Genomic DNA, 14,284 nt, shown 5'->3' on the forward strand with positions numbered 1-14,284 from the left:
CTGTGACTGCTCTATGGGGCTCGTTTATCTGGGCAGCTGGGAGCAGCGGCGATACCTGCGCAGCCCGGCTTCCACGGGCGTCTCCTCCGGGATGAGCTCGGCCTCGCTCTGAGCGATCCTCAGGGCCAGCTCTCTGTCTCTCCGCTCTTGCTCCAGCACGGCCTGCCGGGCCGTCTCCTGCTCCCTCTCCGCCTGCAGCTGCAGGTCCATCTCCTCCTGAAACACCAGTCACATTTCAACCAATCAGCTGCTACCAACACAAATGTGCGGCGCTTTTTAAACAGCTGTTATAACTGACCCTTTTTACAAGACAGGTCCTCAGCATTGTAAATACTTCAAAGCATTAGGTTTAAATTTTTTGTCCATTTATAACACTAATCTTTGCATCAAATTCCAAAAAAACTACTTAATGTTTAAGTATGGTTACAGTAAATTTTGAAAAATGTAAAAAAAAAAATGTCCATCTATCTTTTTTATTTTTTTCAAAATAGCCAGCTTTTAGGAATCATTCCCAGCCAGGAAGTTCTCACCTATCGGCAGACGGTTAATTTCAGACTATGTTAAGGGATGGATGTGAAGGGAAAACGCAGAAGAAATAATAAAGCCGAGGTCACCTGCAGTCTCCTCTCCTCCTCCTCTCTTTTCTTGCGCTCTTCCTCATCCTGTTTCCTCTTCAACTCCATCTCGGCTTTTCTAAAACAGACAGACAGATAGAAGCTTCATTTGAGTTAGAGACGATAAAGCCACAGCTAATGACTGATCTTTTCTCTCCGAGTGAAATTAGTTATCAGAAAAGAAAAATCTGTGCATTTTAAAGACTACATGATTGGAGATCATTGTAGATATCCCCCAAAAAAACCAACCAAACAAAAACGCGCCTATATGAATAATAAGACCTATTCATTTAATCAGCAATGGAACCAATACAGACAGACTTTAATTGATTTAATACTTACTTTAATTGAAATAGTTTGATGGTGCTTTACTGTCCTCGTCTGGATTTATTATACGGAAAATACCGTCTGATATACAATTAACCAAAAAAGTAATCTGGGTTAGTCACGTGTTAATCCAGATATATACTCACAGGCGTCTATCCTCTTCCTCTCGTTTGCGCTTCTGCTCCTCTTCTTCACGTCTCTTCCTCTCTTTTTCCATTTCCTCCTGGATGCGTCTGAGGCGCTCCATCTCCTCCTCCTCCTGTTTCTTCTTCTGCATGGCGCTGAGCAGCTCCTGTGAGCGCGTGACCAGAGCCTGGTGCTCATGGTCGATGTCTATGCGGCTCATTACAGTGCTCTACAGAGAAGATACGGCTCTTCATCTGCAGCTCTTGTAGGTTAAAAGAGGAACAGGGCTTTTCAGGAAAACGTCACACACCTTTATCTTCCGTATGTGGGCGTTGATAGAGGAGTCGAGCTCCTGCATGTGTTTGCTCATCTCCTGTTTTCCCTCCTTTAGTCCGGACACCACCTCGTTCAGCTTTTCCATCCTCTTCTTCAGGTTCTGCGCCTTCACCAGCCCATCAATCCTAACACACAAACAATAATAAGCTTGATATTTGAGTTTTAAATGGTTATGAACAAAGTTGCCTGCTAGACAATGATTTCTTGCAGTAACCGACAGCATGCCACTATTTTCCATCACTAAAAAAACGCTGAAGAAGAGAGGAAGAGCTGCCCACCGGGGTTTGTGTTTCCTCCTGCACAGCCACATACGAACTGTCTTCTGCATCTGGATGCACGCTTTGGCTCGGTACTGCATCTTGTTTTTTACTGACAGAGCAAAGAAACAAAAAACAGGGTATACAACATTATTTTAGTCCTTTATTTGTTCATTTCTGTGATTATTTTTTTTCTTCTGTATTTATTCTCTGGTTTAGCTGTATCCATACTGTTTTATTCCTTTTTGTTCTCCAAATGCAAGCCAAAATACAACCTGAATTCTGGAAATGTTTGAATAAAAGACTTTAAAATCACACGAGCCGACATTTTATTCACGATAGAACACATACAACATAACAAATGTTTAAATCTTTTTAGCTAATCACGTAACGGTCTTGTTTTTCCAAGACCTGAAGCAAGCATCTCATCTGAAATGAGCGCATTTAGTAGATAAGAGTGTAGAATTTCTCCGTTTAAAGATGTATGCTCACCATGTTCTATCGTAGATTCATGCGATACAAAATTCTTTTAGTTTTAATTTAAATTGAAAAAACATCCCGGATTCCGGGTTGTATTCAGAATGCAAGGGAACTCTCTCAACGGTGTTTACAAAGATGCATCTAATCTGAATCTAAAGTCTAATGGGTCTAAGTCTAGACCAATGGCATTTTCTGCAGAGTATCTGTATTTTGTACACAAACGATATATTCACGTACATTTCGTCAGTAAAGCACGTTCTTTGATTAGCGATAAATCTCCATCAGCCGTTGAAGCGGCAGTTAACACACAGACCCGTAGATCACTGACAAGCTCAGCAATATCGCGTTCGCTTTTGTAGGAGACTAATTTGCGATACTGAACCCAACGTCGCCGTAGCTTGCCCTAATTGAAGACTAGCAATCAGTTCGTTACGTACATTTAATGACGGACAGGGCGCACCACTGCACCTTCTTCCAGCGGCTGCAGATGAGCCATTTATTGACACGCTTCACCAGTTCAGCCAGATGATCGGGATCTGACTTCATGATCTGATCGAACTCTGCAAACTAGTGACATCAAATCAGTCAGTAAATGAATTTACGGTCACAACCAGAAAAATTCAAATAGGACAAAAAAAGAGCACTTTGCATGAAGAAATTACTTTTCTTTTTCCAAAAATAGTTTCTTTCTTTTCATTTGATGAAATAAAAAGCGCACATAAGGAAGATACATCACCTTTCCAGGTCTGAAGAAAACTTTTGTCAAACCAAATTTATAATCATTTTCATTCAGGCCGAGAGCTTTGAACAAAGCCTGTAGTGGAGAGGAAAAAAAACAACATATGAATGCTTTTCATTTAGTTATTACGCTAGTTAGTTACTACACTCTGCGGTAGCTGCTGGGAAGCTTTACTGACATCCAGCGCATTACTGACTGTGGTCAAGTCGCGGACGTAACACGCACCTTGCAGAAGAGTCGAGGGTCGAGTCGTGTCAGTTTGGCGGGCATATACTGCTTGTACATGTTGTAGAGCTCGTGGAACGGCGCTCGAGAGGGGAAGCCACCCTGCATCAGATCCAGAACTGACACCATCCCTGAGCGGACGAACACAGAAACACAGTCAGAGAACGGACAAGCAGAACATTAACTGATTTCATCCCGAAGCAGTCCTTCAAATTCTGACTGAACACTGTTTGTCACCTTGACGCTTCAATAATTTTGTAGAATTTTTTAATTTTTGTAGTCTTGTAGGATAAATAATAGTCTAAAATATCTAGATTTAAAAAACTGAACAGTTTATAGATCATTTAGGCAAAACCTAAAAGAATGTTTGCATCTGTTTTTATGCATCAATGAAAAAAAAAAAAAAAACCTCAGTGTTATTCGGAAACTCAAAAGACAAGAGAAAAAGAGAAATTTGGGGAAGATGCAAATATTCTCATGAACACATAATGAACAGCTATTGAAATGCTGTTTAAAATAGTTTTCGCTGGATTTTCACGTCACATCAATCAAAACCCGCAGGAAACAATGTGACACCGGCAGCTCTGTGTAATGTGATGAGTGTGTGTGTGTGTGTGTGTGTGTTAACCTGAGCACTGTAGTTGAGACAGAATCTGAGCTCCCTCAAAATGATGGCTGACCATCTTCAGATTGGGCTTCACGCAGCGGACGAAACTAGAACCCTGAAACACAAGTGACCTGTTGTAATTCACACAAACCTAGTTTCTTCCAGTTTAAGCATTTAGCCAAAGCAACAACAAAAATCGAAGTCGGCCATGAAGACTTACAGTACTGTGCAGCTTCTCTAGAAGAATATTCAGTTGTGTCTGAAAAATATGAAGAAATAAACAACTCCACCTGGTTATTAATTGCAAAACTTTTTATGCCTGCCCGATTTAATTCAATATGAATTAAACTGAAGCTTTCTGTATGATTTATAGGTCTACTGATATTGGATTTTCCTAACACGATAGTAATATTTTTTGAAGAAACGCATGAAAGATGCCTTTAAATTCTCAATATTGAACGTGCTAGATAATGATCTTAGTCTTTCTGACAGGACGAGCACAGAGAAGAGTTTATGGTGAAATACATAGCAGATGGAGTTTAATATGTGACCCTGGAGCACAAAACCAGTCATAAGTGTTATTATATTTCTTTATGAAAAAAACATTAGGACATTAAGTTAAGATCACGTTCCACTGATTGTGAATGGATTCAAAATGTTTTGACTGAGTTTAATAAATCACATTATTGCCGTGTCGCAATTCCTGTTTGAAGGCCTATGTTACACCAAATAAGATATGAGACCGTGATTTCGAGACTGACCTTGAATTTGTTGCCTACACTGATGAAGCTCAGTTTGCCGGCCTTCTGCTTGGTGTCTTTGGAGTGGTTAGAGTTCTCAAAGAGCTCCCCGATGAATTTATCCCTCGACTCGCTCACCAGACTCGCCAGGGACATGTGAAGAGCATCGTTATTCTTCTCCACGAACTGAGTCTGAAAAGAGAGTGGGAAAATATCTACATCAAACTAAACTTCCTTCACTAGAAAGAAGATGATTTCAAAGTTTGGTTTAAAACGCAGCAATCACAGGCTGATATTTGACTCACTGAGCAGGATGAGAGTTTATTTGAACAGAACCGTTAACGTGCCCCTGTGTCAGATCCAAGATATACCAACATCCCTGTCAATGTAACCTAAACTATTAATTTTTTACCTTCGGCATTGGTTACAATGTAGCTTTGCTGTTTCGTATATCCATCTGATTTATTTATTTTTTTTAATTATTCAAAGTTTTAGAATTCAAAGATTAAAAAAAAAAAAAGATGAACAGAATATAACAGTTATTTATATCAAAAATATTTTAAAGCCTTATTTACACTGGGATAAATGCACAATGGGAGATGCTTTTTCAATTTAAAAGTGATATACAGGCTCAGTATAACTTTAGGCAAATTAATCAAAGTGATCAAATTCTGGCAACACACAGGAAAACATTCTTTATTCAGAATTCTTTGTTCAGAAGTGAATGTCAAATAGAAGTTGTGTGTTATTACAACTGTTGTACTGTCACTTTTGATTAGTTTTAGTTTAATGCTGGTGAACCCATGCAATAACATGGACGACCGTCTAAAATCTCTTATATTTAGAAATCCTGAAGATCTGAAAAAAGTGCCTTGTTTTCTCCCTAAATAGAGCGTGTGAGTACCGTTTCATAGCAGACTGCTCCGGCAAAGTGTCTTATGATGAAGCCCTCATCGTCTCTGACGTTCCTGTGCACCGTCAGCTTGGACTTCCTGGGAACCTGCAGACGGTGAAAGATTCGAAGAATAAAGCCACTGAACTGGAGCGCCGTAAAGTAAAGGCGAAGCGTGACTCACAGTCAGGCGGAAATGGTCCTTGTGTTTGCTGTGGACTGTTTCGGTGAAGTGCTGGTCGCTGGGTTGAGGTAGACGGTTCTCTTCGTCCAAGATATCCAAGATGCCCACTAACTTCGCCTCCACCAAGTCTGAACAAGAGAAGATGCACAGGCAGATCCATTCAATCATCAAACTGAGGTTTCTGAGTTCTGATTTATTTAGATGCATCAAATCAGTGTAGTGTAGTCATGTTCAATGAGACACAGACCTATACAGTCCTGATTATCAACGTAATGGACCTCATTGACCCCCAGACCTTCTCTCTGGTACAACTCTTGCTCCTGTTAACCAGACACGAACACCAGACATAATATCAGTCCGGTTCATGCCTCACAATGAATAATTTTGACCGCTGAACAATTCTGAACGGACACGTTTAGCATTTTTAATCAGTGCAGCAACAAAACATCTGTTTTAGGTGATTCTACAAAACTTGTACATGCAAAAAACGATTCCCTTGAAGTGAATTTGCCACAAACAAAAAGTTGTTACGCAAACAAGTAACGCAATATTGTGTAAAAAAACCCCACATTTTTTCAGGATTCTTGGCTCAACAGAAATTTTTTAAAAACTGGACCTTTTTGTAACATTAATGTTTATTTTGTGTGTTTACTGTAGTACTGAGAAAGACGTCAATTCTAACTGGATGAGCTGCAGTAACTGAGCAGATCATACACACACACACACACACACACACACACACACACACACGTCAGCTGAAACACTCACCTCTTTGAGAATGCGTTCATTGAAGAACTGCTGGAGTTTCTCGTTACAGTAGTTAATGCAGAACTGCTCAAAACTGTTGTGCTCAAAATACTCTGGGGGAAAGAAGACAAAAATCAGTATGAGCAGACGTCAGGGGATGGTCGGTTGAATGACCGGGTGCGTGAGTTTGTGGGAAAGTGCATTCATGAGCGTAGGCGGCCTTGTACCGAAGCCAGCGATGTCCAGCACACCGATGAAGTGAGCAGACGAGTCGAAGGGGAAGCACTGGTTGATCCTGGTGACCACATGATCGAACAGACGGCTGTAGATGGCTTTAGCCAGAGCATCACGAGCGCTGCTGGCCTGCTCCACCTTCAGAGGAACCCTACAGAAGACAACAAGCTGAATGGCTACCTCTGGACTCTCAGTTCACCTGCTCATCGGAGGGTGTGAGCGGCTCTTACTTGATGGCTGTGCCTTTAGCGCCCCCTGCAGTGGTGTGCATGACTCTGGTGGTCAGGCTGACCCTCAGATCTTCCTCGTCCAGACCCAACAGCTCCGCACAGAACTGTAAAGACTGACCGCATGTCTTCTTCAAGACACAGCCACCTGAAACACACAGACACGTGAACACCAGTCAGTAAATACAAACATTTCCATCAAAATATAATCATGCTAATGTCTAATGTGAACTTCTTGTCAGGGAAATGTCATGCGATCCACGTTCAGTGCTGAATAATGACTTTAAGCCAACATGTGAGCTTTAAGTAGCTGACTTGTATTTATAGCAATAGCCAAAAATACACAGTATAGGTCAAAGATGATTTTCCAAGATATTTTGTAAATGTTCTACTGTAAATATATCAAAACGTTTTTCAATATATAGATTTTTGTGCAGCCTCAGAGTCTAGATTGTCAAATAGCTGTCCTCTCCTAACAAACCACGCATCAGTGCAAAGCTTATTTATTCAGCAGGATTTGTGGTCCATTGTCACTTATGTAAAAGCATTCTCAACCTGCCACACAAATGTAATTCCTATCATCATGACTTTTCAATGACTTGCAGTTTTATATGTACATAGCATGTTACATGGGTTCAATAAATCATACCCTACGAGACATGTTTTTTGTATTATTCATCGTGAGCTTCTGTCACTAAAACGGATTCCTCGTATGTGCAAACATACCTGGCAATAAAGTTGATTCTGATTATTTAGTCTCTTTAATAAACCGCTGTAGTGTGAACAGTTTGTGTCGTTTACCATAGTACATATCAATATTGTCAATAATCTATTTATTTAATATTTTCAGCATTCGTTTTTAGTTTTTGCAATGTCGTTATGTGATTTTGGCATTTTTATATCAATATTTAGCTTTAGTTTTAGTATTTTAGTCAACTTAATGTGAATTTAAAAAAGTCTAAATATCATATTTTTTTAACAAATTATACACAATATTTTTAGATGCCAGTAGATCCACGTCTGGCTTGCGCTTTTACGTAAAATATAATGTACAAAATATGAAATATACTCAAGTCAGCATATTTTGTCTAACTGGTAACTGACCGATTTTTCTCCAAACTAAACAGTAGGATATAAATCCTCCAAGTTTTTAGACACTGTTATAGACGGGCTTATTTTCCCTGTCATTACCTTTAAATGATTCATCTCGAGCTGCTGGCAAGAGAAATTTTAATTGTTAGCACCCAAAGAGTGTGCGTTTAATAGCCGAAGCCCTCCGTTTACCTGAGGTGCTTCCAGCCTCCTCGAAATCAATGTTTCCGAGGTGCAAGACCCCAGCCACCACCCTGAACATGTTGAGCTTCTCCGTGTCATCCAGACCGATCTTCTTCATGGCCACACACATTCTGTTAAAGTCGGCGTGATCGTCCAGCAGAGGGTCTTTCAGAGGACCTGCCTTCAGATACTGAGGAGCAACGGTCAAGTTAGACTCAGAAGAGCTCATCCAGGAGCCTGACTTCTAATAAACCCAGCGCAGCAACTGTAATCAATTTATTTGCACGTTTTGTTACTCAGTGCTACATAACCAAAAGCACATGTGTGCTTGAAGAACATCTCTTATATATATGTATATGAGATGATATGTAAGATGATCTAACATAGAAGCTCCCTGATTCACGAGCCGGTCGGTTTGTTGTCAGCACAAACATGCAGCTATCTATTGACACTAAGGTGATGGAGCATCGAATAACAAAGGGTCTCCCAACCGGTTTGTTAAGCCACAGGGACTGAGGAACTGAGCTCATATTGTTGTGATAGAAAATGTATTTTCATCGTTGTTTCAACTCTAGTCCAATCTTACATACAAAGCTTGCCATTAGCCTATATCTTCATACTTACATTTATATTCAATTTACTGAAAGATATAAAATGAGGTACAGACAAAAGGAAAATGGTCGGTCAAGTCAAGTCTTTGATGTCTGATATTGTGAAGTGCACTCGTTTTCCTCAACATTTTCCCATGTGTATTTTATTCGGTCAATCTTGACACTGCAGAACACAGATTTTCTTCAATTATCCGAGTGCAGCAGTGATACGGTGGAAAGATTTCTCATCTTAACCCGCGTGAATTGGGAGTTGTCTCCATTAGACGTGATTTGGAGACAGCCAAAAATAAACTCCGTTACTGCTATCCATGGCTTTTCACAAAACCCCCAACCCCTCGTGACACTCGCGTAACCGTGTCAATATTCTTAAATGGCAAGAGCCTTTTCATCCCTCGGGTGCCTGATAAAACCGAGCCAAAACTATTGTCAATAAATTGATAAGTTGCTGGCATTTTGTTTAAAAAGTCTCGAAAGGAAGCTAAAGGTATTTTGGTACACAAATGCAGCTGCTGAAGAGAAAAGTGTCCTCTGAGAGGAGCAGATGATGCTAATGGACAGCAAGGGTGTCTGAGTACACTATTAATATCGTTTACTTCAATGTAGTGGATTTTGAAAGCGCACTAGCAGCCTGCTGTAATGCTATACCACCACTATTTATCACAAAAATAGAAATATTAAGAGAACAATATCCCATGACCTTAGCAAAAGCCAAAACTAGCTACCCAAAACAGTGGAGGGCAATGTCAGTTTTGCTACCAAGAAATGAAAGCAAGTTCCCATTTTTACAAGATCTGAGTCAAATATATTTCATATGCTTTTTTTTAAGTGTTACATGGAAATGGCAAGAAAATCTTACGATGTTAGACTATATAAAGTTTGCATTGACAAAGTTCATATTTAACCAGCGTTACACAGATTTTTAAGGAAGGGACAAATCAAAATGAGCTATTAGGGCTGCACAGTTAATCGATTTTTTTTTTTTAATCGCTGTTACAGTTATGATAACACAATTAAGTAATCGTTTAAAGTGTCAATACATTTTTGTTTTCAGCCTGTTTACGTTCATGTAAAAATATGGAATGCAGCTGCTTTAAACTATAGTGCTAACAATATTCAGTGATATTTGTAATTAATGCAATTAGAATTAAGGAAATAATCAAAATGAGTTTTGCCATAATCGTGAAGCCCTACTAACTAGTATTGAAACCAGAATATTAAAAAAAAATCGATTTAATTAAATTAAACCACTTTCCATGCAATACAACAGTCCACAATTGTAATTATGTAATTATGAAACACATTGGACCCAGGTCATGTATTTATACACAAAAGGAGGGAAAGAAAAGCGAAGCCCCTCTGATTGAACAATACACATATTCACCTTCTCATCCTTTGATGTATCAGACACACAAAAACACACACAACCACAGACAATGATGTTACATATGATTAGTGCGGTGATCAGATTAGTACCAACATAATCATGCCTCAATTACTCACGATAAACGGTTATTAACAAAAGGCCTAGTATCTGAGAATTAAAAATCAAGCCATAGAACGGAGACAAAGGACGAGATGAATCACTCATGCCATAAATCAAGAATCCACCAGTGACCCTCGGCTGACCCTTAAAAGACCTCACCACCACCTACTGTCATATAATCCTTAACATACATTAACTACATACATATATTATACACACACACACACACACACACACATACATACATATATACACATATACATATGTAAACCGCAATTAAATAAATATCTAAGTGTATTTTGAGCATTTTCTTTCCAGTATCCTAAAACATTTTATAAAAATCTAAAAAAAAGTTGTGGTAAAACTTTAGGGATCAATTCTATTAACTAGTTTCTTATTAGCCTGCGTAATACGAGCATATTGGCTTTAGTTAGTACTATCAAGCGCATATTCTGCATGATCTTATTCTGCATACCTAATCCTACTCGATACCTAAACTGAACAACTACTTTACTAACTATTAATAAGCATCAAATTGGGATTTTATTGGAGGCAAACATCGCAATAAATGGTTAGCTAATTGCAAGAACTGGACCTTAAAGTAAATTGTTTTTGACTGTAGTGTCTTGCCCGATGTCCATAATCAATTCTTTCCCATCCAAACTAACAAAAACAATTGGTGGCAGTCTATCAGATTATTCAGAGAATGAATTGAAAATGAATGCATTACCTCTGGACTCTTGCGGTTTTGAGGTATCAGCTTGTCTGAATCCTTGGTGGAAAAGTACCTTGTGCATCCTCGACACAGATACTGGATTGAACAGAAAATGTACACAAGAAATGTTTTTGAAAGAACACCTGGCAGACATTCAATAATTACTTTATTTAAATAGCATAATCTTACATTTCTCAACACCTTGCATGATCGCACTCAGAAATGTTTCTAACTGAATTGAAGCACGTCAAAATACCTGACGTGGTGCTAGTTGACGTCTTCACAGAGACTGTGACATCACATGTTGTAGAGTAAGTGTATGTGTCAGACTGAAGTGGTGTTCACAAACCCTGAAGCAGTCTGGAGAGCTGAGGTGGAACTTCTCCTTGATGTCTTCAGGAGCTCCAGCGCACAGCCTGTAGAAGATGTGATAGTTCCTCTCCTCCTGACCCTGCGTGCAGATACGGGACTTCTCCAGCAGGTAATGGGACACAAAACCACCTACTACTGCGTTCTGGAAAACAAACCAGCACTGCGTTCAAATAAACGTGTAACTATAGCACATTAACATAACTACAGTACTCATTACATCACATTAATCACAACAACAACAACTAATACTATAGAGTCACACTCTGCGTACAACAATTACAAACTCAAGGTTTTAGTCTTAAAAAGTTCGCTATGTAACAATAACAAAAGTGATTAATCGATTGATTAAAAGGACACCTATTATGTCCCTTTTTGTACTGCACTGTAATATGCATATAATAATAATAATAATAATAATAACAGATTGCCTCAGGAGTCCCCAGAACATGTCTGTCAAGTATTAGCTGTAAAAAACCCACAGATCATTCATATTAATATAATTTTGAAAACGGCTATTTTGAGTGAAAGTGGAAAGAGGCTGTTTTAGTGCAATTCTCTTTAAACGCAAATAAGCTGCTGCTCAATGTGCCTTTTTCCAGAATAGGGCTGTCTTTATAGTTCACCCCTGAGATACTCTGCTAAAAAAACGTGTAATTGGTTTTGATTCTCATGTCTACCACATTGACATCATGCATTATAAAGCCATATCATTTTTAAATTCAGATCTATGGCTTTCTTTCACGTCTTATTGCGCTTAGATGTCACAAGTTTATGTTATAAACATGCAACGGTTACAAAAACACAGCAGGATATGTTTGTGAAAGAAAACAGTGGCGAAAGAAATGTTTATAATAGCTATGCATGTCAAGAAGATATTTCTTGCTTGAATGCTGCTTTTAAAAACTCTAGCGTAAAGATAAACACGGCAGATTGAGCGTGGGCAGGGCTTGTGACATTGCATTTTACAGATACTGAGAATGGCTTGTTCTGAGACGCTGCTTACAATTTATATATACATAAAAAAAAAAAAAAACTCATTATAGGGTGGCTGTTCACACACACTGCCAACGCAAAAATATCTTCTAAAAACATGAAAAAGTGAATTGTGCATAGTAGGTGGCCTCTACCCAGCAGCATATTGGTTATTTATTACTACTTACATAGCCCACATTAATGTCTTATTCCGCATGATCATATTGCTATCTTTTAATCCTGATTAATAAACTAGCTTGCCAACTATTAGTAATAGTTCCTAGTAATAGTAACAGTAATTAGGCAAAAGCTGTAGTAAGTAGTTAGTAGTTAAGAGTTATTTGAGGATATACTAAAGTCATTTTAAGTGTTTGCCATGTATCTCTCTTTTTCTGCCCTGTCTTTACTCTCTAGTTGTATTGATTACCAGTGAAGAGGCTAATGAAGGATGACATGATTGATCCTGGGAGTGCTTGTTGCTGTGTTTATGTCTCCTGAAGCCTGGACTCATGGGACCCTTTGACGTAGAGCTGGCATAATGGTGTTTTTGAAACACATTCACGAGCTGAAATTGTACGTCGTTATTTAAAAAGCGTCACAGTTTTGAGTTTTGTACAAAACACACCTTTCCGTTAAAGTGAATCTCCACAAACTTCCCAAAGCGACTGCTGTTGTTGTTTCGGACGGTTTTGGCATTTCCGAACGCTTCGAGCAGCGGGTTTGCTACAAACAAACAAACATAAAAAAAGCTGTTTATTTGCCACATTTTCTATGACTTGAATTAGTTATTAGCACATTGGTATATTCAAACGTACCTTCAACTATTCGTTCATCAATGTCTTGACCTGTACCATAAGATGTAGTTAAGTACCTGTGAGAGGAAAGCGTAGGCGAATAAAACAAGTAAAGAGTAAAAAGGTTTATGGAGATGTGCTTAGCCTTATATAAACTCACTTTTATTAATGATGCAGCACATAATATTGAGACCTTTCTATACCTGAGAACAAACTTGGTGTTTTCTGTTTTTCCAGCTCCTGACTCTCCCGACACAATGATGGACTGACTCATCTTCAACACCTTCATGTCGCGATAAGTTTTATCCGCTAAATATAACAAATAAAAACATTAAAAAAACAAATACATATATAGAATATTAATATCTATACAAGCTGATAGTATATGTTTTTGTAGATGCCTTAATTACACTGCACCTGCATTAAATGTATCGCACACCTAGACCCACTCACACATAAACAGCCCTTGCTTTTTCCTGCAGCCTTGCTTACCAATTGCATAGACATGAGGAGGCAGAGTGCCCAGCGATCGGCCCTGGTACTGTTTAATGGTCTCTGGAGAATACAGCTTGGGAATCTCAAAATATGGATTCACAGCAATCAGGATGTTGGCAACAAACGTCTGCAACACAAAGCGGCGTGAGAAACAGGAAAGCACCCAATTAATGCATTTTTATTTTTTGGCAAACAACCATTTCAAGATTTTTTTTAAAAAGAAATAATATAAATGAGCAAGTCCTTTATTTATTTATTTAATCTTTTTTTTTTTAAATGAGGCTTTTTTATTCATTACGATAACAGTACAGGACAAATTTAATTAAATCTTCATTTAGAAAGTAAACATTTCAGTCTTTGCATCAAATTGTTAACAATTTAATAAAATTTAAATTGTAATATTATTATAATTGTATAATAATTTAATAAAAAAGAATAATTATTCTAAAAACACCTGTATTTTTAATAACTTAATATAATGTACAAAAATATTAAAAACAGTATTTATTGAATGTTTAAAAATAAATATTCCTTCCTTTTTTTCAGCTCTAAGCGGTCTTCTGGTTCCAGTAAAGTTTTCCGTTTTTTTGCTGTTTTCTTTGTTTCACACGTTGTTAAAAGTATACTCTATTCACCTGTGGTTTTCAATCGTGTTCCTGGGGACCCACTGTTCTGCACACTTAGCATGTTTCTCCGACACGCTCATTTGAGTTCATGGAGCTCCTTCCTAATAAGCTGTTGATCTGAATCAGGTGTGTAAATTAGGAAGACATGAAAAGTGTGCAAAACAGAGGGTCTCCAGGACTACGTTTGAAAACCACTGGTCTAGATG

General features: G+C 38.4%; 1 protein-coding gene across 6 annotated transcripts in view; it reads right to left on the reverse strand.

The window, feature by feature from the left end:
* Positions 1 to 14,284, reverse strand: part of myo6a (myosin VIa) — a 36,165-nt gene that overhangs the window by 7,617 nt on the left and 14,264 nt on the right. For 5 of the 6 annotated variants that reach the window (XM_043219219.1, XM_043219218.1, XM_043219217.1 and 2 more), the window contains exons 5-28: positions 13,450 to 13,579; positions 13,161 to 13,266; positions 12,979 to 13,034; positions 12,789 to 12,886; positions 11,169 to 11,333; positions 10,835 to 10,915; positions 8,020 to 8,200; positions 6,739 to 6,883; positions 6,502 to 6,659; positions 6,296 to 6,387; positions 5,775 to 5,847; positions 5,528 to 5,655; positions 5,356 to 5,451; positions 4,473 to 4,643; positions 3,932 to 3,970; positions 3,733 to 3,826; positions 3,105 to 3,235; positions 2,877 to 2,954; positions 2,578 to 2,707; positions 1,682 to 1,772; positions 1,378 to 1,528; positions 1,088 to 1,296; positions 615 to 693; positions 56 to 216 (exon numbers count right to left, since the gene is read on the reverse strand). In XM_043219219.1, the coding sequence (XP_043075154.1) occupies positions 56 to 216; positions 615 to 693; positions 1,088 to 1,296; positions 1,378 to 1,528; positions 1,682 to 1,772; positions 2,578 to 2,707; positions 2,877 to 2,954; positions 3,105 to 3,235; positions 3,733 to 3,826; positions 3,932 to 3,970; positions 4,473 to 4,643; positions 5,356 to 5,451; positions 5,528 to 5,655; positions 5,775 to 5,847; positions 6,296 to 6,387; positions 6,502 to 6,659; positions 6,739 to 6,883; positions 8,020 to 8,200; positions 10,835 to 10,915; positions 11,169 to 11,333; positions 12,789 to 12,886; positions 12,979 to 13,034; positions 13,161 to 13,266; positions 13,450 to 13,579 (2,843 nt within the window). Of the gene's footprint in view, positions 1 to 55; positions 217 to 614; positions 694 to 1,087; positions 1,297 to 1,377; positions 1,529 to 1,681; positions 1,773 to 2,577; positions 2,708 to 2,876; positions 2,955 to 3,104; positions 3,236 to 3,732; positions 3,827 to 3,931; positions 3,971 to 4,472; positions 4,644 to 5,355; positions 5,452 to 5,527; positions 5,656 to 5,774; positions 5,848 to 6,295; positions 6,388 to 6,501; positions 6,660 to 6,738; positions 6,884 to 8,019; positions 8,201 to 10,834; positions 10,916 to 11,168; positions 11,334 to 12,788; positions 12,887 to 12,978; positions 13,035 to 13,160; positions 13,267 to 13,449; positions 13,580 to 14,284 lie in introns of those variants that run through there. The other variant, XR_006247211.1, reaches the window with a different exon arrangement.

The sequence above is a fragment of the Puntigrus tetrazona genome, chromosome 20 (assembly GCF_018831695.1).
Source record: "Puntigrus tetrazona isolate hp1 chromosome 20, ASM1883169v1, whole genome shotgun sequence".
Classification (NCBI taxonomy): domain Eukaryota; kingdom Metazoa; phylum Chordata; class Actinopteri; order Cypriniformes; family Cyprinidae; genus Puntigrus; species Puntigrus tetrazona.